The sequence below is a fragment of the Schistocerca piceifrons genome, chromosome 6 (genome assembly GCF_021461385.2).
Source record: "Schistocerca piceifrons isolate TAMUIC-IGC-003096 chromosome 6, iqSchPice1.1, whole genome shotgun sequence".
In the NCBI taxonomy this organism is placed as follows: domain Eukaryota; kingdom Metazoa; phylum Arthropoda; class Insecta; order Orthoptera; family Acrididae; genus Schistocerca; species Schistocerca piceifrons.
The window spans coordinates 113,665,730-113,691,873 of NC_060143.1; the positions used below are offsets into that span (position 1 = coordinate 113,665,730).

At 43.3% G+C, this 26,144-nt stretch overlaps 1 protein-coding gene and 1 pseudogene across 1 annotated transcript in view; one reads left to right on the top strand and one right to left on the bottom strand.

Moving 5' to 3' along the window:
* LOC124802938 (putative inorganic phosphate cotransporter) overlaps positions 1-26,144 on the top strand; it is a 279,538-nt gene that overhangs the window by 112,698 nt on the left and 140,696 nt on the right. Inside the window, exon 2 of the mRNA XM_047264024.1 lies at positions 14,097-14,148. Within this exon, the coding sequence (XP_047119980.1) occupies positions 14,100-14,148 (49 nt within the window). The 5' untranslated portion in view covers positions 14,097-14,099. The remainder of the gene's footprint in view (positions 1-14,096; positions 14,149-26,144) is intronic.
* Positions 1,610-1,727, bottom strand: LOC124803660 (annotated as a pseudogene).

The following is a 26,144-nucleotide window of genomic DNA, read 5'->3' on the forward strand; positions in this document are numbered from 1 at the left end:
GTTTCTCTTTCACATCAGTTCTCTGTCACTCAGCCAAAGAATCTATTCAGAACGAAAGGAGTCAATGCGAAACAGTGATTGAGAAGTCAATAGCGCATCCCCGATATTATTCAACCTGTACATGGAGCAGGCAGGATAGGAAACAAGGAGAAATCTGGAAAGAGAGTTAAAGTACGTCATTCTGTCACAGACAGCAAAGGATTTGGAAGAGCAGTTGAACCTAAAGAGTATAAGATGAACAACAACAAAAGTAAAACAAGGGTAATGGAATGTAGTCGAAGAAAATGAGATGATTGTGAGGGCATTAAATTAGGAAGTAATATATTAAAACTAGGAAAAACACTGATGGTGGTAGAATTAGTGAAGATATAAATTCAGAGTGGCTATGGTAAGAAAAGCACTTCTGAAGAAGAGGGATATGTTGATATCGAATACAAATTTAGATGATAGGAAGAACTTCCTGATGGTGTTTGTCTGGAGTATAGCCTTTCACGAAAGTGAAAACTGGAATATAATCAGTTCGGGAAGAATATGGAAGCTTTTGAAAAGTGCAGCTACAGAAAAACACTGAAGAGTTGATGGGTTCGATCGAGTAACTGATGAGGAGGTACTGACTGGAATTGGGGAGACAAGAAATTCATGGCACAACTTGACTAAAACAAAAGATCCGTTGACCGGCCAAATCCTGAGTCAGTTTGGAAATGGAGAGAAGTCTGAGGCATAAAAGTTGTTGAGGAGGACAAGGGAATGAATACAATAGCTGGTTCCAGTAGTTACATAAAGAAGAAGGGACTTGCACAGAGGAAAACTAGCGAGCCGCGCGGGATTAGCCGAGCGGTCTAAGGCGCTGCAGTGATGGACTGTGCGGCTGGACCCGGCGGAGGTTCGAGTCCTCCTTCGGGCATGGGTGTGTTTGTTTGTCCTTAGGATAATTTAGGTTAAGTAGTGTGTAAGCTTAGGGACTGATGACCTTAGCAGTTAGGTCCCATAAGATTTCACACACATTTGAACGTTTGAAAACTAGCGAGGAGAACTGTATCAAACCATCTGAGTAAAGACTTAGTAATGCAGAACGAGCTGTTGTTGTTGCTGCTGCTGCTGCTGCTGCTATTTTCTTTGGTCCAAAGACTGGTTTGGTGCAGCTGTCCTGCTACTCCATCGTGTGCAAAGCTCTTCATCTCTGAATAACTGCTGCAACTTCCTTCCTTCTGAATCTGCCTACTCTGTTTATTTCTTTGTCTTCCTCTACCATTTTTAACCCCACACCTCAATCTAATACTAAATTGGTGATCCTTCTTTTAGTCAAGTTGTGCCACAAATTTCGTGTCTCCCCAATTCTGTTCAGTACCTCCTCATTAGTTACGTGATCTATCCACTTAATCTTCAGCGTTCTTCTGTATACTCCTCCCGAACAGTCCATGATGGCCCAAAGGTGTCGACCGGCCGCCATGTCATCCTCACTTCATAGGCGTCACTGAATGCGGATATGGATGGGCATGTGGTTAGCACAACGCCCTCCCGGCCGTATGTCAGTTTCCGAGGCCGGAGCCGCTACTTCTCAATCACTTAGCTCCTCAGTTTGCCTCACAAGGGCCGAGTGCAGCCCGCTTGCCAACAGCGCTCTGCAGATCGAATGGTCACCCGTCCAAGTGCTAGCCCAGCCCGACAGCGCTTAACTTCGGTGATCTGACGGGAACCGGTGTTACCACTGCGGCAAGGCCGTTGGCATTCTTCTATATACCACATTTCAAGAGCATCTATTTTCTTCTTGTCTGAACTGTTTATTCTCCATATTTAACTTCCATACGTGGCTACACGCCATAGAACCACTTCCAGAAAGGTTAAGTCCCTGTTCTGTGTCAACAAATTTCTCTTCTTCAGAAACGCTTTTCGTGCCATTGCCAGTCTACATTTTATATCCTCCCTGCTTTAGGCAATCATCAGTTATTTTACTTCCGAAACAACCATTCTGTCTACTACTTTAAGTGTCTCGTTTCCTAATCTAATTCCCTCATCAACAACTGATTTAATTTTACTACGTTCTATTATCCTTGTCTTGCTTCTGTTGATGTTCATCTTATATCCTCCTTTCAAGGTGGTGTCCATTCCGTTCAGTTGCTCTTCCAAGTGCTTTGCTATCACTGACAGAATTATAATGTCATTGGCAAATCCGGAAGATTAATTTCTTCGCTCTGTACTTTAATTCCTTCTCCGAATTTTTCTTTGGTTTCCTCTACTGCTTGCTCCGTATACAGATTGAATAACACCAGGGATAGGCTACAACCCTGCCTCACTTCCTTCTCCACCACTCCTTCCCTTTCATAGCCATGTATTCTTATGACTAATCTATCTAAATAACCTTCGAGTTCCTGTGTTTTACACCTGCCACCTTCAAAATTTGGAAGAAGGTATTCCAGTGAATATTGTTGAAAGCTTTTCCTAAGTCGACAAATGCTATAAACGTAGGTTTGTCCTTCCTTAACCTATCTTCTAAGAGAAGTCGGAGAGTCGGTATTGCCTCGCATGTTCCTAATTTCTTCGGAATCCAAAGTGACCTTCCCAAGATGAGCTTGTACCAGTTTTTCCGTTCTTCTGTAACGAATTCGTGTTTGTATTTTGCAGGCATGACTTATGAAACTGACAATTCGGTAATATCCACACATGTCAGCACCTGCTTTCTTAGAAATTGGAATTATTACATTCTTCTTGAAGTCTGAGGATATTTCGCGCGTCTCATACATCTTGCGCACGAGATGGAATAGTTTATCATGGCTGGCTCTCCCAAGGCTATCAGTAGTTCTGACGGAAGAGCTGTTACCTTCACCTGAAATTACATCCGGTAAAGTCATGGACTCGTTTCGCCCTGAATAAATCGAGCGTCATAGTGAATTCATACTTTCCACCTTTCATAAATCAGATTCTGATGACGCTCAGATTTTGTTACTTCTTTCAGTAAGGAAACTGCGGAAGTCTCTCTGTAGAAAAAGTGAGTGCCCGATGTAACAGTGAACACGGTGTATCTTCTCAGTCATCATTCCGGGAATCGATGTTATAACTGCGCAGTTGTTTTGTAGCTGCCTTCCTTTTTTTTTTGGCCTTCATAATCTTTGTCTATTCCGGCTTCCTTCCCACCCGGCTGCACCTCAAAACCAGCACAGTGCTTCGCCTTTGCACGGTGTTTTGTGAATCACGGTTACGGCACTGTCGTGACACTGATGGAGTGTAAAATTCCATTACCAGGATATGGGCGTCTGCGGCGTGGAATAATCACTGTGGCGAATTACGTCATCCTTGCGTCACTGCTTTGATCCTCCTTCTGCATGAGGCTTAGACTACGGAGAGACAGACAACGATTAACGCTTAATATGGAAAGCAACGTCTCAGTGAACTGACGATTGGGTACTGATCGCAGGCGGCTTGTGGATGACAGGTTATGTTTTCTTTACTGTACTTGTATCAGTTACGGTTTTTTGATTACATTGGTGAACTCTCGGGCAGGGCATGATTGCCCTGAATAATATATGAAAGGAATTAATGTTTCATTCCAAGGGCCATGTTGTAATACGCTGGTGTCCAGAATTAAAGTAACAAACCGCCATTTCCCCGTTCTGTGTAATTCACGATATAATCATACAGAATGTCAACAGATGTCCGTACGATCGTGTTCTGCACGGAAGGTGGCATTCTGGTCAACGGACAACCACGCCAGCGATGACGTCAGAGCACCTACGAAACGAGGTGGTGTTTGCCGCGTAGCCCCACATCCACAATCACTGTGTACACAGCCACAGACGTTGCTGTATGGCACAAAGACACCTACCATACTCTCTGTGATGATGGGGCCAAGGAAGAGTAGAAGCAGGACAGTCGCAAACGTCTAGATACATTAATCTGAATCGTTCTGTTCTATGTCGGATGTGGCGACAGTTTATAGAGACCGAAACTGTATCCCGGAGACCATTTGTGACATCAGGAAGAAAGAACCGTTATATTTGGCTGTAAGGCCAAGACGGTATCGACTTAGTACTGCACGGCTATTGGCAACTGATACCGTAGAGTCCACTGGACGTATTGTATCGAGACAAACGGTGTACAGAAGGCTTCGGCAGAGTGGCCTTTATTGTCGGAGACCTGCTGTATGTGTACCTCTGACGCTTCTTCGCAGAAGGGAACGTGCAGTGTGCAGTCATCAGCATGTCACCTGGACATCCGAACAGTGAACCAATGTTCTTTTCACAAATGAGTCCAGATTTAGTCTGGAGTGTGATTCTCGACGGATTAGCGCCTAGAGAGAACGTGGAAGTGTATTTCGGGACCCAAACACTGTGGAAAGAGACCGATATCGATGAGGATCCCTAATGGTGTGGGCACGGATTATAGTAACCACACTAACACCTCTTCACGAAATTGTACGGGTGGATCGGCAATGTTTAACTGCTGTCAGGTATCGTGACGAGATCTTGGGACCTTAATGTGCGGTTGTTGCGTTGTGCTGTGAGCCCAGACTTCGTATTGATGGACGGCAACGCTCTACCTCATACAGCACGGATGATTGATGTTTTCTTGGAGACGGAAGATATTGCACCCATGGCGGGGCTTGCTCGCTCTTCCGATTTGAATCCCATAGAGCATGCCTGGGATGCACTAGGGAGATGGTTTTCATCACGCCAGCATCCACCAACCACTCTCCAAGACTTGCGAGTGGTAATGGAGGAGGAACGGGGAGACTGATGACACCATTCACTGCATGTCCCGTCGTTGTCAGGCCTGTATTGCTGCCAGAGGTGGTCACACCCCACACTGAGCACATTAACCAGTTGTCAGAATGTGTGTGCAAATCTGTTAAGTTGGAAAACACGAAGAACATTTCTGTCTATCGTTATGCATGTTGCTGTTGTTTACATTTCTGTATTCTTTACATTGTTTCTAGTTTACTATCACCTGTGTATAGTGTTTTGTGGCAAAACGGGCACAACCAAGTATAATTTACGATTGTTTCTTTTATTTTGAACAACAGTGTAATACCAAAATTTTGCTAGCCCATTTGTTTTTTGAGCTCAAGTCGTCGAATTGTAGTCTTAAGCTAAGAATGACGTCATAACCGAGTACATGTGAGAGGTTATCTAATGTATGATACGAATTTGTGAATAGAGGTCATCATACACCTGTTACACGACAGTACATGCTGACACTTAAAAAGATATTAAGTACGTTCTCTCTCTCTCTCGTCTCGGAGGACCCGACTTCAATTCCCGATACTGTCAGGTTCTTTTTCCTTGGTGGGAGCACTCACTGAACCACGTGACGTCAGCTGAGGAACTGATCTATCTGAATGAGAAGAAGCGGCGCCAAGGTCTGCGGTCTGGGTAGCGGCGTGCTGGCTCCAAACCCTCCATACGACATCCACATGATGTCACCCGCTGAGGATGACGACACGGCGGTCGGCAGATACCGATAGGTCCCTCAGTGACCAGAACGGTAGTGCTTTCGGTTTTCATTATTTTTTTCCTTCCATGGTTAGAACATCGTAGTAGTGGTAAAGAACGAATTTTCCAAGTATTACTCGAGATGAAAACTTAGATTTTATGCTGGTTCTCAGATCCAAGACTGTTTGAGTTACGAAGGTCTTGAGGCTACACTTTACTAATAATAAACTATTTTAACTCACTATGCTTCTGTGTTCTTTTATCCTTGTAAAGCACGAGTCAAAGCTGTAACTGACATGAAGGATTTTTGGAAATGTTATGTGCCACAGCTGTTTGTGTGCACCTTCTCAGATGTGCATAAGGAAGAAAAAGAGACGAAACGAATCTCACTAGAACAAATGTAGTTGCGCTACTTCATTCACTTTATACACTGGTGTCCAAAATTAAAGGAACAAACCGCAACTTCCCCGTCCTGAGTCTAATACACGATATAATCACACAAACTGTCAACAGACGTCGTTACGATCTTGTTCTGCACGGAAGATGGCTTTCCGATCAACGGACAACCACACCAGCAATGACGACAGGGCACCTATGAAGAGGGGTAGGTTTGCTGGGTAGTCCCACATCCACAAGCACTGTGTACACATTGACAGTCGGTGCAGTGTGTGACAGAGAAGACGCCTACAGACTCTGCTGTGGAGGGCCGTAGGAAGCATAGAAGCAGGAAAGTCGCAAACTGGTGTGGCCCGATGGCTTAATGTGAATCGTTCTGTTATTTCTCGGATGTGGCGACAGTTTATAGAGACCGAAACTGTATCCCGGAGACCAGGACAGGGCCGACCACGTGCGACTTCAGAAGAGAGGACCGTTATTTGGCTGTAAGGACACGACGCTACCGCCTTAGTATTGCATGGAAATTGGCACCTGACCTCACAACATCTACTGGATATCTTGCAGTGAGGCAAACGGTGTACAGAAGGCTTCGGCAGTGTGGCTTTTACTGTCGGACACGTACTGTATGTGTACCTCTGATGCGTCTTCACAGAAGGGAACGTCAAGAATGGACTCGTCAACATGCCACCTGGAGGGTCGAACAGTGGGCTAATTTTCTTTTCACAGGTGAGTCCTGATTTAGTCTGGAGAGTGATTCTCGACGGATTCGCATCTGGAGGGTATGTGGAACACGATTTCAGGACCAAAACCCAATATTGGGGAGGGTCCATAATGGTGTGGGGAGGGATTGTTTTGACCACTCGAACTCCTTTCATGGAAATATACAGGTGAATCGGCAAGATTTAACTGCTGTTATGTATCGTGACGAGATATTGGGGCGTCATTTACGGTTGTTGCGAGGTGCACTGGGCCCAGACTTCATATTGATGGATGATAATGTTCGACCTCATAGAGCATGGATAGTTGATATTTTTGTGAAAATGGGAGATATTGGACACATGGTGTGGCCTGCTCGCTCTCCCGATATGAATCCCACAGAGCATGTCTGGGATGCACTAGGGAGAGGGGTTGCATCACGTCAACATCCACCAACCACTCTCCAAAACTTGTGAGCACCTCTACAGGAAGAATTGGCGTTATTGCCTCATCATGAGACTGATGACATCATTCACAGCATCTCCAGTCGTTGTAAGGGCTGTACTGTTGCCACGGGTAGTCACATTCCATACTGAGCACGTTAATCAATTGTCAGAATGTGTGTGCAAATCCTTAGGTTGGAAAAAAACGAAGAACATATCTGTCTACCGTCATGCGTGTTGCAGTTGATTACGTTCTGTATTCTTTACATTGTTTCTACTTTACTATCACCTGTTTATGCTATTTTGTGGCAAAATGTACGCAACCTTGCAACATTTCCGTTTGGTGCTTTAATTTTGGACACCGGTGTATGTTACCATCTGTAGCTTATTGTGTACTTTTTGTGTTATTCAAGTCATCCACACAGCATAGAAAGTGGGGCCAACTGCTCAAATATTGTTACACAGTGCAGCAGTGCTTAATTTCCAACGTTTTGGGTGCCAGAGCGTAGCTCTTCAACCATACCCCGACACCTCCCATCCGCAGCCCCAAACATCCTAGGTTTTGGTTTTTGAAAACTTATCGTACAATATATGATGGAATATGATTTTCTACAAAATACTGTTCTGAAATCCGAGTTTTTAAAACATATATTCTTATAACCGAAACAATTTTTATGGAGACAATGCGCGACCGCATCGGACAGTGCAAGTGGATGAGCTCCTTTGAACGAGAGGATACTCGGCGAATGGACTGGCCTGCACATTCCCCTGGCTTGAATCCCATTGATCAAATTTGGAATGTGTAGAGTCGTAAGGAAGCACGTTCACTTGCACTGACGACCATCCAGCATTTGTCAACGGCGCTGGTGGAGGAATGGAACGCCTTACCACAAGAACCCCATAACAACTTTGTGGCTAGGACGAAGAGTACATTGCAGAGCATGCTGTGACACCTGTGGTGATCACACACCCTGTTAAGAACCATTTCCCCCCCACCCCCTTTGTAATTTCCAGGGTTTTGTGTCGTCTAGTTGTCACTGTAGGCTTGTACAATGGGAAGCAAGGAGAGGATGTTGTTTGGTGGCCGGTATCCTGTTCTATAACATAAACTGCATGCATGTATTAACAGGGTTCTTTATTCATAAGAACAAGAAGTTAGTTACGATAGCCCAGGTGTTGTGGTACAAGCGCTTCCATATAGTCCACATTAGCCTCACTGCTGATGAAGTATAAGTCCCATTATGTACACTACTCTGGTCGCCAGGCACTGCCTGACTCTGAGCTAGAGGCTAAGCTAATTGCGACTGTGACTCCCACTGAGCTGCGACTGGTGACTTGAATTGTTGATTGACTGGATGACTCACTGGATGACTGACTGGCCATGTGACAGACTGGACCCTCCGGTCCGCGACGGCGATCTAAATACTGGCGGTCGAGAGGGCGTTGGTGGCGCGTTTCTTGCGAGTTCATCCTTGGCTTCTGTGCTGATAGGCTCGTTGCTTGCGCTTACTATTGATCCGCTCGCAACCTCTTTGCCGCCCAATGTGCTGACAATAGCTTACGCTGGCACACGGGGGACCATCATAAATCGCGAAGACTTCTGTGTAACTATTGTCTTTTAATTGAAGTGTCATTACTGGCGGTCGAGAGGGCGTTGGTGGCGCGTTTCTTGCGACTTCATCCTTGGCTTCTGTACTGATAGGCTCGTTGCTTGCGCTTACTATCGATCCGCTCGCAACCTCTTTGCTGCCCAATGTGCTGGCAATAGCTTACGCTGGCACACGGGGGACCATCATAAATCGCGAAGACTTCTGTGTAACTATTGTCTTTTAATTGAAGTGTCATTACTGTATTTCTTTCCATTGCCTTTCATACTGTACTGCGGCAGTCCTCTCTACGTATGATCCAACTTTCATCAAGCTATTTCTTGGTAGTGACACATCATGCGAAAATTACTTTCGTTCTTTAGTTTTGCAAACCATCGTATATATAAACTAAGTGTCACCAGAGGGGCGTACCCATAATATAAAAAGACACAGGGGTACTGTGTTGTGTGACGAGAAGCAGCAAAAGCAGAATCGGTCGGTCACAGCAGCTCAATGACTTGGAATGTGGGCTGATCATTGGATGTGACCTGAGCTACAAACCTGCCTGGGACTTTTTGACCCTTCTAAAGCTGTGCAAGTCGACTGTTGGTGATGTGATTGTGCGATAGAAACGTGAAGGAATAACCGCAGCTAAACCGATATCAGGTAGACTTCTTGTACTCACTAACGGGAATCTCTGAGCACTGCGAAAGGTGGTTGTAAGAATCGCATGAAATCAGTGGAAGGCACAACTCTTGAGTCTCAAAGTGCTACCATCAGTCCAACTAGCAGCAAAGCCTATGGGTAGAGAGTTAAAAAGTGGACGCTTGTAGAGGCACAAACAGCGGCGGCACGGGAAGGTGGATGACTGGAAACGAGTGGTGGAGAGATGAATCACGCTACACTCGTACCTTGTGGCAATCCAATGGCAGGGTTTGGGATGGCTGGAGAACTTCACCTGCTGTCACGCGTGGTACCAACAGTTGGCTCGACGAAAGATCCGTTTTGAAAGACTGGAAAGTTACACAGGTCACACCAGTATTCAAGAAAGGTAGTAGGAGTAATCCACTGAATTACAGGCCCACATCATTAATGTCGATATGCAGCAGGATTTTGGAACGTATATTGTGTTCGAACATTATGAATTACCTCGAGGAGAACGGTCTATTGACACACAGTCAATACAGATTTAGAAAACATCGTTCTTGTGAAGCACAACTACGTCTTTACTCGCTCGAAGTGTTGAGTACTATTGACAAGGGATTTCAAATTGATTTCGTATTTCTGGATTTCCGGAAGGCTTTTCACACTGTACAACACAAGTGGCTTGTAGTGAAATTGCGTGCCTTTGACATATCCTCTCTGTTATGTGACTGGATTAGTGATTTCCTGTCAGAAAGGTGACAGTTGGTAATAACTGACGGAAAATTATCTGGTAAAACAGAAGTCGTTTCTCGTGTTCCCCAAGGTAGTGTTAGAGCTCCCTGCTGTTCCTTATCAATATAAAAGATTTAGGACACAATCTGAGCAGCCTTTAGGTTGTTCGCAGATGATGCTGTCGTTTATCGTCTAGTAAACCCATCAGAAGATCCAAATAAATTGAAAAACGATTTAGAAAAGATATCTGAATGGTACAAAAATTGGCAATTGACCATAAATAATGAAAAGTGTAAGGTCATCCACATGAGTGCTAAAAGGAATCCGTAAAAATTCATTTACACGATAAATCAGTCTAATCTAAAGGCCATAAATTCGACTAAATACCAAGGAATTACAATTACGAACAGTTTGAACTGGAAAAAATGCACACAGAAAATGTTACGTGGAAGGCAAACCAAAGACATCGTCTTATTGGCAGAACACTTACAAAATGTAACAAATCTACTAAAGAGACTGCCTACACTACGCTTGTCCGTCCCCTTTTGGAATACTGTTTGCTACGTGGTGAGTGATCCTTACCAGGTAGGATTAGTGGAGTACATCGAGGAAGTTCAAAGAAGGGCAGCACGTTTTGTATCGTCGCGAAATAGGGGAAAGAGTGTCACTGCAATGATACAGGATTTGGGGTGGACATCGTTAAAACAAAGGCGTTTTTCGTTGCGGAGGAATCTTCTCACGAAGTTCCAGTCACCAACTTTCTTCTCCGAATGCAAATATATATTGTTGGCGCCGTCCTACATAGGGAGAAACGATCACCATGATAAAATAAGGGAAATCAAAGCTCTACGAGATTGGAATAATAGAGAATTGTGAAGGTGGTTCGCTGAAGCCCTTCCAGGCACATAAATGTGATTCGCAGAGTAACCATGTATATGTAGATGTACGGAGATGGTAACGCTACGCCATGGGTTTGTCTTTCTCGTTAGGACGTGGTCCTCTTATTGCGCTTAAGAAAACGAGAAATGCAGAACTGTACGAGCACATTTTAGAGCAAAGTGTACGTACTACGTACGGTAGAGGAACAATTCTGAGACGATGACTGATCGTTCCAGGATGACAATGCGTTCAATCATAAAGTAGCAACCGATGTAAAATGTACTTAGGTATTTCGAATGGTACATCGTGTACGAATAAGGTCGACCCTCGAACGCAGCAGATCTTAATACTTCCGTATAGAATAGAAAAGATGTTACATTTGGGTATTGTTACGGCGTCATAAACGCAACAAACGGTCTTAAGTCGAGACACTAGAAATATATTGCACTTACTGTTACAATATTCAGCTGGATTATCTTTGCAACACCCGATAAGGTAAAAAAGGGGCCATATATACGCAACTGTTTACGAAATTCACTGTATCGACAACTGAGTTTTTGGAAACATTATCTTTCTACTACAAACAGCATAGTGAATGCATTATTGTGGGCAAGATAGACACGAAGCCCACACCTACTACAGTAGTACAAGTTTATATGCCATCTAGCTCTGCAGATGATGAAGAAATTGAAGAAATGTATGATGAGATAAAAGAAATTATTCAGGTAGTGAAGGGAGACGAAAATTTAATAGTCATGGGTGACTGGAATTCGAGAGTAGGAAAAGGGAGAGAAGGAAACATAGTAGGTGATTATGGATTGGGGCTAAGAAATGAAAGAGGAAGCCGCCTGGTAGAGTTTTGCACAGAGCATAACTTAATCATAGCTAATACTTGTTTCAAGAATCATGAAAGAAGGTTGTATACATGGAAGAATCCTGGAGATACTAGAAGGTATCAGATAGATTATATAATGGTAAGACAGAGATTTAGGAACCAGGTTTTAAATTTTAAGACATTTCCAGGGGCAGATGTGGACTCTGACTACAATCTATTGGTTATGAACTGTAGATTAAAACTGAAGAAACTGCAAAAAGGTGGGAATTTAAGGAGATGGGACCTGGATAAACTGAAAGAACCAGAGGTTGTACAGAGTTTCAAGGAGAGCGTAAGGGAACAATTGACAGGAATGGGGGAAAGAAATACAGTAGAAGAAGAATGGGTAGCTCTGAGGGATGAAGTAGTGAGGGCAACAGAGGATCAAGTAGGTAAAAAGACGAGGGCTAGTAGAAATCCTTGGGTAACAGAAGAAATATTGAATTTAATTGATGAAAGGAGAAAATATAAAAATGCAGTAAATGAAGCAGGCAAAAAGGAATACAAACGTCTCAAAAATGAGATCGACAGGAAGTGCAAAATGGCTAAGCAGGCATGGGTAGAGGACAAATGTAAGGATGTAGAGGCTTATTTCACTAGGGGTAAGATAGATACTGCCTACAGGAAAATTAGAGAGACCTTTGGAGAAAAGAGAACCACTTGTATGAATATCAAGAGCTCAGATGGAAACCCAGTTCTAAGCAAAGAGGGGAAAGCAGAAAGGAGGAAGGAGTATATAGAGGGTCTATACAAGGGCGATGTGCTTGAGGACAATATTATGGAAATGGAAGAGGATGTAGATGAAGATGAAATGGGAGATACGATACTGCGTGAAGAGTATGACAGAGCACTGAAAGACCTGAGTCGAAACAAGGCCCCCGGAGTAGACAACATTACACTAGAACTACTGATGGCCTTGGGAGAGCCAGTCCTGGCAAAACTCTACCATCTGGTGAGCAAGATGTATGAGACAGGCGAAATACCCTCAGACTTCAAGAAGAATATAATAATTCGTATCCCAAAGAAAGCAGGTGCTGACAGATGTGAAAATTACCAAACTATCAGTTTAATAAGTCACAGCTGCAAAATACTAATGCGAATTCTTTACAGACGAATGGAAAAACTGGTAGAAGCCGACCTCGGGGAAGATCAGTTTGGATTCTGTAGAAATGTTGAAACACGTGAGGCAATACTGACATTACGACTTATCTTAGAAGAAAGATTAAGGAAAGGCAAACCTAAGATTCTAGCATTTGTAGACTTAGAGAAAGCTTTTGACAATGTTGACTGGAATACTCTCTTTCAAATTCTGAAGGTGGCAGGGGTAAAATACAGGAGGCGAAAGGCTATTTACAATTTGTACAGAAACCAGATGGCAGTTATAAGAGTCGAGGGGTATGAAAGGGAAGCAGTGGTTGGGAAGGGAGTGAGACAGGGTTGTAGCCTCTCCCCAATGTTATTCAATCTGTATATTGAGCAAGTAGTAAAGGAAACAAAAGAAAAATTCGGAGCAGGTATTAAAATCAGTGGAGAAGAAATAAATACTTTGAGGTTCGCCGATGACATTGTAATTCTATCAGAGACAGCAAAGGACTTGGAAGAGCAGTTGAACGGAATGGACAGTGTCTTGAAAGTATATAAGATGAACATCAACAAAAGCAAAACGAGGATAATGGAATGTAGTCGAATTAAGTCGGGTGATGCTGAGGGAATTATACTAGGAAATGAGACACTTAAAGTAGTAAAGGAGTTTTGCTATTTGGGGAGCAAAATAACTGATGATGGTCGAAGTAGAGAAGATATAAAATGTAGACTGGCAATGGCAAGGAAAGCGTTTCTCAAGAAGAGAAATTTGTTAACATCGAGTATAGATTTAAGTGTCAGGAAGTCGTTTCTGAAAGTATTTGTATGGAGTGTAGTCATGTATGGAAGTGAAACATGGACGATAAATAGTTTAGACAAGAAGAGAATAGAAGATTTCGAAATGTGGTGCTACAGAAGGATGCTGAAGATTAGATGGGTAGATCACGTAACTAATGATGAAGTATTGAATAGAAGATGGGGAGAAGAGGAGTATGTGGCACAACTTGACAAAAAGAAGGGATCGGTTTGTAGGATATGTTCTGAGACATCAAGGGATCACAAATTTAGCATTGGAGGGCAGCGTGGAGGGTTAAAATCGTAGAGGGAACCAAGAGATGAATACACTAAGCAGAGTCAGAAGGATGTGGGTTGCAGTAAGTACTGGGAGATGAAGAAGCTTGCACAGGATAGGGTAGCATGGAGAGCTGCATCACACCAGTCTCAGGACTGAAGACCACAACAACAACAACATCTTTTGTTCTGTAATAAAATTGAACTAAAATAGTATAGCTGCTATGATTAAAAAGTATCGTAATACTTATTTCTTTCTTTGCAGAAAATGGAACCTCCAGCCGATAAATCAGGGTCCTGGTTACGTAGAATATATGGTAAGTACATCCAGATTATGCATGATGTGTTTCTACATCGTACCTATACTGACTCTTTAGTAAGACTGTGTTTGTATATTTTTCCTGAGGATTACCTTTAAAAATTTTACTGCCTGAAAATACACTTTTTCATTTAGGTAATTTTTACTACCTATTTTTTGTGGTTTGATGATTTTCGGGTTCAATACAGAGAAACCAAACCAGTCACCAGTACGTAATAGCCACTGTTCAAGATCTACCGTCTCCAGAATGCAGGGCTGTGCTCTTTTCTGGCTATCGGTCACGCGGTTCCAGACTGAAGCGCCTAGAACCGCACGGCCACACGGCCGGCTCGAACCCTAGTGCTCTTACCAACAGCCACCGTTTTCTAGTCGTCTAGTCGTCTACCACGAATGAGCAATGTTGACGCCCTCATATTATTAGGTACTTCCGCTTATTAACTGACGTTTCTGACATCAGGAACAGCAGAGAAGGGATCCTACTATGGTAGGTGTGTGGGTCTAGGACGCTTTCTGTCCCGTCGTTCTGCAATAACTGGTGTGAGTGTAGCCTTACTTTTTGATTTTGTGGCCCACCGAATATATTGTCTGTTAGTCAGTTTTGTTTCTCTTACATATGCACTTCTTTTCGTGCTCTAACGATACGTCTTTACCATAAAAAGTCCGCTCTAATATCGTTACAGAGTGGAACTTAATAAGCCAATATCTCTCCCAGAATCTCCTTCCCTGATAGGACCATGGAGTTTTCTGATATGTGGATATATGCCTGGCTCGTCCATTGTGCACTCTGTCACCTGATGTATAGCAAACCCAACATCCCTCCCGCAACCGCCTTAGAACTCCTAAAGATGCTCAGGACCTTCCGTTCTACACTATTTTTGGGGGGCTCCCTTCGTGGAAACATGTTACACCACAGAATAGTTTGAATATGCTCGAACAATCCATTGATCTTAGATATGTGTCCCACTACCACATGCAGACATACACGCAAAAATACTGCAAAGTCAAATCGAATACAAACCTGATGTTGTCCTGTGTTAAGCACACCCACATTTGTCGGTACAGAATATTCCGAAGGAGTTATAACCCTGTTATGGAACCTTAGCGAAACATGGATCTATCCTCACACTCCAGAGGCATACACCCAGTGACAAAAGTCATGGGATACCTACTATATGCATATACTTGTAAGCAAGAAAAAAACGGCAGTACATTGGTGGAGCTGTCATTTGTAGTCGGGTAATTCACGTTAAAAGGCTACCGACGTGCTTATGGCCCCATGAATGGAATTAACAGGCACTGAAAGCTGAATTGTAGCTGGAGCTAGGCGCATGGGACATTCCATTTCAGAAATCGTTAGGAAATTCAGTATTCCGAGATCCACAGTGTCAAGAGTGTGCCGAGAATACCAAATTTAAGGCGTAACCTCCCACCACGGACAACGCTGTGGCGAACAGCCTTCACTTAACGACAGTGAGCAGCGCGTAGAATGTAAGTGCAAACAGACAAGCATCCGTAGAAATCAATGTGGGGAGCACGACGAACGTATCCGTTAGGACAGCGCGGCGAAATCTGGTGTTAATGGGCTATGGCAGCTGTCGACTTACGCGAGTGCCTTTGCTGACAGCACGATATAGCCTGCAGCACCTTTCTTGGGCTCGTGACCCTATCGGTTGGATCCTAGACGACTAGAAAACGGTGGCTGTTGGTAAGAGCACTAGGGTTCGAGCCGGCCGTGTGGCCGTGCGGTTCTAGGCGCTTCAGTCTGGAACCGCGTGACCGCTACGGTCGCAGGTTCGAATCCTGCCTCGGGCATGGATGTGTGTGATGTCCTTAGGTTAGTTAGGTTTAAGTAGTTCTAAGTTCTTAGGGACTGATGACCACAGATGTAAAGTCCCATAGTGCTCAGAGCCATTTGAACCATTTGAACTAGGGTTCGAGTGTGGCATTGACCGCACGAAGCTATGAGCCCAAGTTGTCAGCAAAGTAATGTGCAAGCTGGTGGTGGCTGCATAATGGTGTGGGCTGTGTTTACCTGGAATGGACTGGGTCCCCTGGTCCAATTGAACTGATCATTCACTGCAATTGGTTATGTTTGGCTAGTTGGACACCATTTGCAGTCACTCATGGACTTCATGCTCCCAAACAAAGATGTCGCAAATCACTGGGCCATAATTATTGTTCGCGATTGGTTTGAAGAATATTCTGAACAATTAGAGCGAATGGTTTGGCCACCCAGATCGTCCGCCTTGAATCACATCGAACATTTATGGGACGTAATCGAGGGGTGCCGACTGGGGTGGCCGAGCGGTTCTAGGCGCTACAGTCCGAAACGGTGCTGCTGCTACGGTCGCAGGTTCGAATCCTGCCTCGGGCATGGATGTGTGTGATGTCCTTAGGTTAGTTAGGTTTAAGTAGTTCTAAGTTTAGGGGACTCATGACCTCAGATGTTAAGTCCCATAGTGCTTAGAGCCATTTGAAGGTCAGTTTTAAGAAATTCTTCAGATTATATAAGAAGTTATTCGCTGATCGTCACATACACAAAATTTCTTTTACAAAGCGTAGTATAAAGACAGCAGCTGGCATAATGACATATATACTCTAGAATTCGCGGATCTTAATACTACCGACATAATCTGTATCGATATGCATGCAGCTACGGAACTCTTTAATGATTCGCGTTATGTATAAAAATTTGACGTACCTGACGCTAAAGTAAACAACATCTTGTATAAACTGAAGATACTCTTAAAAAAGACCGATATCGATTGTTAAAATAAATATTAAGCTCTGCTGTGTATTCGTACTCACGAAGTTCCGTAAACGACTAAAAGCCTAGACAATATATAAAAGAACTTTTATTTGTTCAAAACCGTACTACTTCTGCATCATGCTAGCTTTTTATCGCTTGCAAGGGTTTCGCTTCTTGGAATCTATAGACGCAACATATTTCGATCTATTGTGTATTCTAGACGGAGACCAACGTTCTTCATATGTTTAGAACGTCCTGCTATCTCTGCTTAGGTTGTCCACACGATCGCCTGCCACACGTCTCCAGGTTGTCAGCCATTCATAAAACAGATACTTTTCAGTGGCCACTGTAATTTCCCAGCACACAGTCCATGCGGCTCTATAGAATGGAAGACTTTTGCATCTTCATCTTCTGGTATAAGGGCCGTCAAATGAAAACCGAACACCCGCCACCACGGAATCATGGAATGTTTCCGTTCAAAAGTGATCACCACACGCGTTAAGACATTTACCCCACTGGGAAACGAGACGATCAGTTCCTGTTTCGAAGAACGTGGTAGGCCGCTGGCGGCTCCACAAACGCGCTTACTCTTGCATTTCCTCGTTCCACTGAAACTGACGTCCTCGCATGTTTTTCTTCAGGTCGCAAAAGACGTGAAAATCAGACGGTAAAAGATCTGCGATGTACGGAGGATGTTGCAATATCTGTTTCCCAACCGAACTACAGAAGCGTTGCCTTCGTCCGATTGGCAGTGTGCAAGAGGGGCGTTCTCATGCAGCAAGACGATAGCCCAACAGCATTTCTGGACATTTTGACTTTATAGCGGATCACAGTTTCTGCAAAGTGTCTTCATAGCTCTGCGTACTGATTGTGGTTTCACGCTCGATTAACTCAACGAACAGAGGGCCTCTACAGTCGAAGAAGAAGGCCGTCATGACCTTGCTGGAACTTGTGTGAACAACTTTGGATTTCTGTGGTGGGGGAAACGTGGGATTTTTCCACTGTTGGTTCTGCCGTTCGCCCTCTGGCTATCGGAATGCTGTCGAACGGAATCATCCTGTAGCACGATAACGGCCGTTCCCACTGTGACAATCCGACGAAAGCTTCGGTTCGGCGATGTTTTTGGGAAATAGTGCAAATTTCCCTGTACGTCATCCGTACAGCCAAGATCTCTCACCGTGTGATTTACACATCTTTGGTGACCTAAATGAAGACATGGGTAGACGTCGGTTTCAGTCGGATGAGGAAATGCAAGAATGGGTGCGGTTATGGTTCAGTCAGCGGCCGATAACGTTCTACGAAACAGAAACTGATAGTCTCGTCCCCCAATGGGATAAATGTCTTACCAGACGTGGTGATTGCTTTTGAATGGAACCATTCCATCTTCCATTTTGTTGGAAGATCATTTCATTTTTGATTTGATAGCACCTCATATACTGATGTTTGCTTGTGACGCATTACCACGATGTGTTTTTCAAATGGCATTCAAGCTACTTCGATTATACACTGAAGTGCCAAAGAAACCGGTACACCTGCCTAATATCGTTTAGGGAACCCACAAGCACGCAGAAGTGCGCAACAAAACGCGGCATGGACTTGACTAATATCTGAAGTAGTGCTGGAGGGAACTGACACCATGAATCCTGCTGGGCTGTCCATAAATCCGTAAGAGTGCAACGGGGTCGAGATCTCTTTCAACACCACGTTGCAAGGCATCCCAGATATGCTCAATAATGTTCATGTCTGGGAAGTTTGGTGGCCAGGGGAAGTGTTAAAACTCAAAAGAGTGTTCCTGGAGCCACTTTGTAGCAATTCTGCACGTGTCGGGTGTCCCATTGTCCTGCTGGAATTGTTCAAGTCCGTCGGAATGCACAACAGACATGAATGGGTGTAGGTGATCAGACAGGTTGCTTACGTATGTGTCACTTGTCACAGTCGTATCTAGACGTATCAGTGGTCCCATATCACTCCATCTGCACACGCCTCACACCATTACAGAGCCTCCATAGCTTCAACAGTCCACTGCTAACATGCAGGCTCCATAGATTCATGAGGTTGTCTCCATACCTGTACACGTCCATACATCCGATACAACTTGAAACGAGACTCGTCCGACCAGGCATCGTGTTTCCGGTCATCAACAGTCCAATGCCGCTGTTGATGGGCTCAGGCGAGGAGTAAAGCTTTGTGTCGTGCAGTCATGAAGGGTACACACACGTGAGGGGATTCGGCTCCGAAAACCTATATCGATGATGTTTCGTTGAATGGTTCGCACGTCACTTGTTGGTGGCCCAACACTGAAATCTGCAGCAGTTTGCCGAAGCATTGCACTTCTGTCACGTTGATTGATTCTCTTCGGTCGTCGTTGGTCCCGTTCTTGCAGGATTGTTTCCGGCAGCAGCGATGTCGGAGATTTGATGTTTTACCGGATTCCTGATATTCATGGTACACTCGTGATGTGCTCGTACGGGAAAATCCCCACTTCGTCGCTACCTCGGAGATGCTGTGTCCATCGCTCATGCGCCGACTATAACACCACGTTCAAACTCACTTAAATCTTAATAACCTGCCATTTTAGCAGAAATAACCGCTCTGACAACTGTGCCAGTCACGTGTTGTCGTATATTGGCGTTGCCGGCTGCATGCCGTATTCTGCCTGTTTACGTATCTCTCTATTTGAATATGTATGCCTATACCAGTTTCTCTGGCACTTCGTTGGAGTTCTTTCATTATTACTGACGCAGTAATCACTGGAGATAGTATCCAAGGTGCTGGAACATGCCCACCTTCATTAGAATTTGTCCTTTTATTTGGAGTGTTCGAGAGTAAAAATCTGCTTGCAAGTACTCTGTTTTTACGATGTTCAAATATAATTAAGATTGGCTAAGCCAGCCATACAGATCCTAGACTTCAGATGAATAATAGTAGTAACAATGCTGAACCTTGCCGCACCACGTGTCTCTGGGGAAAACTGTTGGATAGGCCAGACGGAGAATACACGTGGGACATTTTAACCATTGAGTAGTAAATGATACAGATCACTGTCATAGGCTTCCAATGAATCTGTGCGAGCAGTGTGGTGCAACAATGAAACATTGTAATGCAATAATAATTTATTTACATCACGGAGTACATCCTTTTAACATAACTTCCAAGAAAGTACATTTTAGAAGAGTTCGTCTAAAAATTTGAGAAGTACTGATTTAAGGTATACAACAGCAACAAATCCTCACAAATTCGATAAACTTTTTAGGGCTAGCAGCATAATATACGTCAGATGGTGACATGATTATTAGACAGATGTATCAGAATAGCTGCTTATAATAGTTAATCTTTTATGATACTTTATTCCCCGAAAGGTAGCTGAGAAATTTAGAAAACTTTGTATGCAAAATATATATGCTTCTACTAAAATACTTTCTGAGGGTTCACGACCCGTTGACTGCCCCATCCCCAGCCCCGCTGCAACGCCTTTAATCCGCACCTGCTCTTTAACGTTGAAAGAAATGCTCGAAATTTACGAAATAACATACTGTTTTATATGTTTCTAAGAAACTTACAATGTGAAGACTTTTCGGAGGCCTACAGCGCGGTGCGCGGCCACGCGGCTATTCAGACCAGCCCGTATCGCAAAGAATGAGAGTTGAGTAAAATTAATTTCAATCACAGATTCCGGTACTTTGCAAACTTCTGAGTTCATTGACGGTATTACCAGACCAGACGAATCATTAATTAAGAAGTTATAAAACTTAACAAATAAATTTATTTATTTATTTAAGCTGACTCTGATTTTAATATGACAAATAGTATTAAAATTATTTGAGTATCTTAAGTGGCAATGTGAGTAAATAATACTGACTATGAACTAATAAACTGAATACTGGCAGTATTTGTACTGCTGCTGCTACTTCCGCCAATAATAATGACATTAGCAGTAGTAGTAATAATAATAATAATAATAATGTAAAAAGAATAAAAAGAAGAAATTAACACAACTAATCGAAATATCCATACCCAATACAACAAATATACAAAAGAAAACAGGAGAAAAAATTGAAAAATACATCCAACTGGCTGAGGAAGTCAAGGACATGTGGCATCAGGATAAAGTTGACATTATACCAATTATACTATCAACTACAGGAGTCATACCACACAATATGCCCCAGTACATCAATGCAATACAGCTACATCCAAACTTATATATACAACTACAGAAATCCGTATTTATTGATACATGTTCAATTACCTGAAAGTTCCTAAATGCAATATTACATATACCGTATAGTTAAAAGGAAGTCACGTTTGATCAAGGTCCGCGTCACTTTCCATTTTTGATTATCCCCATCGACGCGCAGGTCGCCGAAGTGGCGTCAAATCGAAAGACCTGCACCAGACGAACGGTCTACCCGACGGGAGGCCCTAGCCACACGACATTTCCATTTTACCAGACATAACGTCTGAGAAAAGAAAGAAATAATAATAATAATAATAATCGTAACGACAATAATGATAGCGGCAACTATAAAAAGAATCTGTATGTGTCCAAAATAGGTGTTATCTGATATAGCGACTACTGGGGAAAGAATTTAAGAGGCTGCACCAGCTAAGGATACTGGAAAATAAGAAAGAACTAGTTGGAAAGAAGGTTGTATAGGGGTAACGAATGCTACTGGAACAACGTTAGTCTTTATTGTTGCTTCAGTAGGCATGTAATTAATTGTCTTCTGAAGCTAGAGTTTTATTTAGTTCTCTAATGTAATGCGGGAGGTTATTTCAGAATCAGATTCCTGCTACTGTAAAGGATTTTCAGAAAGTGGCTGCACGGTGTAGTGGGACAGAAAGGATTTTGCTCTGACGGAAGACAGTGTTCCTGACATGTTGTTCAAATAAGAGCATTATCGTCAAGGACAGGTATGGGGGACAATATTTGCTGGTAAGACAGTACAGATACAAAGAGTATGGAAATCTCTGCGCTTGTCTACACGCAGCCACATAGCTGTGCATACGATAGTGAAAGGTGATCAGACAGTCAAACATCACATATATAACCAACACAGGCATTCATAACCAGTTCCAGGTGCCGTGACCTTTCCTGAGAAAGGCCTTGTGGGATGACATCATCGTAATGAATAATATGAAGTATAAGCGCCTGTGGGAGTTTCTTTTTCATGTCAAAAGGGAACAGCCTTTTATATTTTTGTAGGGCATGGAGAGATGCTGATGGTTTTTGGCACATGCAGTTACGTGCTCAGTTCATTTCAGATTTTCGCCTGTTATTACTGCTAGACTACTTGCTGAGGGAGAGAAGTTGATGTTTATTCCATTTGAATTTACATATGGTAAGGATTACCTATATTTCGGGTTAATGGATCTTGAGTGACTAACCAGTACCGCTTGGGTTTTGGGTGGGTTGAGGTTTAGTCCTATATTCTACCACCGCTTTGACAGTGCACACAGGTCGGTATTGACATTCTCGAACGAAACCATTGCACTGCATTCGGCGAGAAATTGAGGCTGTTAAGTTTGGCAAGTAAAATGTTGACGCCGACAGTGTCGAAGGCGTTGCTGAAGTCTAAGAAGCACCTGCTGATCGTCTCTTGTGGATCCATGGCAAGCTTCAGGCGATCTGTTACCTTTATGAGGCAGATATTGTTTTGCAGTGTTTAAGGAAACCTGATCAGGTCCAGTAGAGACTTACCTGAAATGCATGGTGGCTCTTATGACGGTATTGAAAGCATAATCGTTTAGAAAGTTTTTTCGTGGCTCAAGTCGTTTACTCCCATGAACTAATCAATGAGTCTCTGTTTCGTTTGTGGGTCAATTGTGGTTGTAGGTAACGTTAAGTACCGATTCAGTTCATCAGTTGGGATGATGGGATCAGCTGCAGTTTTTACTTTACCTGTATCAAGAACACGCAGATTTTTTCATTGGACAGCTAGTCTCTTTCTGTTGTCGGCTAATGCATTGGCATGCTTGAGTTTTTTATGTAATTACATTAATTTTTCCCTCGTCAGCGGATACTACCGATGGCTCGTCTCTACGGAGGACCATCGATTGGAAGGGGCGAAGTAATTTCTAATTCACAATTCAATCAATTTAGGAAGTACACGAGATGGCGAAAATCTATAAATTTCCGGGCCATTACGTTTGAATTTAAGTTAAAGCCACGCGTTACAGAGCCACATCAATTTTCCCCTTGTTGGGAGAGCTGGCGACCAAACAGGTGCCCCAACTTGAGTGCCGAGAGACTGAACTGCCCCATCAGGCCGAAGCTGCAGTGACGACGGCCCCCCTCCCTCCCCTACCGTCTCCCCCATGCATGTTGGCTATGGGAACCTACTTATTAATTGCGGACACACACACTATGGTGCGACGCCAGTTTTTACAAATAGTATGGAGAGTTCCCCTCACCTATCCCATTTCATTGCTGGTCCTGGACGTTTCCACATTGCAGCTGGTAGTATAGCGAAAGTTACCGCCATTTTCATGCACAAGTGTTGGGCTTCCATCTCCTTGAGAGCAGCCTTATGCTACGACCGTCCGGTCAGGTCAGAATGATCTGCGATAGGAAACTTGCAGTATGTGAAGAAAACGGATCAGTGACGACACGAATTTAGCTCAGTGATGACACGAATTTAGCCGTAACGGCCATAACCTGCTATGTTACTCTTCCTGTTACGAAGTGAACCATACGAGAAGAAAATGGCTCTCAGAGATCTAATTCGCGTAATTTTGACCGTGAATTTTGATTATTTGAACTCTAAAGAACAAACATCCGCAAATAATTTCGTAAACGATGATGAAACACGCCGAAATTTGGTTGAGTTATAAATGAACGACCAAACAAACGCTCGTTTGTTCATGAGCATGCCGTAATGTGACATACTGAATGTAAACGCAGTTTACGTAGATGACACCTCCATTTCTTCCTGAACTGTCTCAGCAGCGTTACGCCTTGTGCTCGGTCGGGCACTACGGGGTCCATCGTCCAAACAACCCGTGGCTTCGATCATCGAAATCATTCTCGCCAAAGCTGCATTTGTCAACGGACCTTTACCCTTTCGAATCCCCTTCCTATGGCGATAGGATTGTAACGCTGAACTAGCACATTTCCCATTCTGATAATAAAGCTTCACTAAAAGCGCCTTTTCAGGTAACGTCAACATGCTGCGACTGCTGGAGCATCTGATTCTTGCCGGCCGGAGTGGTCGAGCGGTTCTAGGCGCTACAGTCTGGAACCGCGCGACCGCTACGGTCGCAGGTTCGAATCCTGCCTCGGGCATGGATGTGTGTGATGTCCTTAGGTTAGTTAGGTTTAAGTAGTTCTAAGTTCTAGGGGACTGGTGACCACAGTAGCTAAGTCCCATAGTGCTCAGAGCCATTTTGAGCCATCTGATTCTCTCTCACATTACAGCTCCTTTTATACACGATTGTCATGCGGAGTCACTGACGTTTTGCTGTCCATTGCCATCTGTCGGACATTTTGTGAACTTTTTTTTGTTCTAATAAAACCCCATGTCATTGCAAGCATGTGTGTCAATTTTTACCTCTCTATCTACATTATTCCGGTGTTTATTAAGTTTTCAAATTTATACTGACTTTTTGATCACCCGGTATGTTAAATATACAAGAGAAAACGAAATGCCATTCAGATGTACGTTAAAGAAATACCTGCCTGACCATCCACTGTACTCCTCAGATGAATTCTTTTCCGGAAATGATTAAATATTACCATATACACTTTTAATGCACTTCTTGAATAAACAGATGTAGCTTGTTATTCAGTTACTAGATGAAAGATACAATGCTATGTTAATGTTAGGCTGTGACTTACAGTGTTAGATAAATGTTAGCTAGTAAATAAGAAAATTTGATACTTATATTATTATTCTGTAATATTAACTGTATTTGTACAATTGAATTGACACGGTCGGCATCGCATGTACGGAGCCATGGAATGCGCATACCAAATAATAATAAAAGAACATGGAGATATAATAGGTATAACGAGGGGAGGTGGCGCTACAGACTTATGCTGTTCGTTAGTTTGAAGCCAGCGCCGGCATTTTAGTAGCCCCTAAACATTAGTAGACCACTGTTTACAATTGGTTCTTGTTCTTAATTTCTGTCGTGCCCAGACAATAGTTATATTGCATTCTTGAATAACACAGATTGGGGAAAGCGTTTTCAGACGCTTTCCTGGGCGTAAAGCCACATTTGGTTCAATAATAAGATGCATTTGGCCTCTTTAATGTAAATGTCTTTTTTCTACACGTTTTGAATAACAGAGAAGGGAAGTAAATTATGTGAAAAGGGTGCTTTCGTAATCCAGCGTTTTCCCGCAAAATGGAGTGATGAAAGTGATGTTCCGTCTATATCCTCTTCCTGGAAATTCTGAGAAATTATTTTGTTATGTTTGCACGGTTTGCAATACCACCTTCTCAGTGTTCAACCAGAGCGCTCTTCGAGGTGTATTGATGGGAAATCTAATGTCAAATTACGTAAATAAAACACTGCAGTAAAAGTACCCAGTGCAACTAAAATTCATGTATGTGAAAGAAAATACCCCCTGAACGAGTCCACCCACGACGATTCCAAACGACAGTTGCGGTACGTGCCTGCACGTGCTTTCCAGTTTAAGAAAGCAGCGTATATCCTGCAAATTACGTCTCTCGCCTTCTTCTGCAGAATTTATCACTTACCACGACCATCAGCGACGACAAGTCGCAACAAATGGAATACAAATTCACTAAACAACTCGCTACGTTTAATGCTCGCGTTAGTTGCAGCGTCAACAAAAGAGCACTCACAATCCTAATGAAGGCTCACTGGCTTTCGGAGATTGCGTGACGTACGTGCGCAGAGCGAGCCTAAACTCGAGCGCCATCGTTCGTGACTCCAACTATAGTACAACCTGAAGCTAATGTTTGACGCCACTAACATGGCGGAAGTTGGCTTCAAGTTTGTAACGTTACGACAGCTCCCCTTATTATAAATCCATGGCCACAACTTACGCGAAACGCCACATATCACAACAAAATACATAAATGCAACTGACCAATACACTGCCCACGTAAGTAAAGGCACAGCCCTCCAGAAGGCACACTAAAACACATGCAATAACAGCTACAGTAAAACACAAGAGAGAAAAGATGGAAGTAGCAGATAATATTGACTAGTGTTAGTGGTGGAATCAACAATGTCAACATAGATCGTAATACACTTCACTGAGCCGCGCGGAG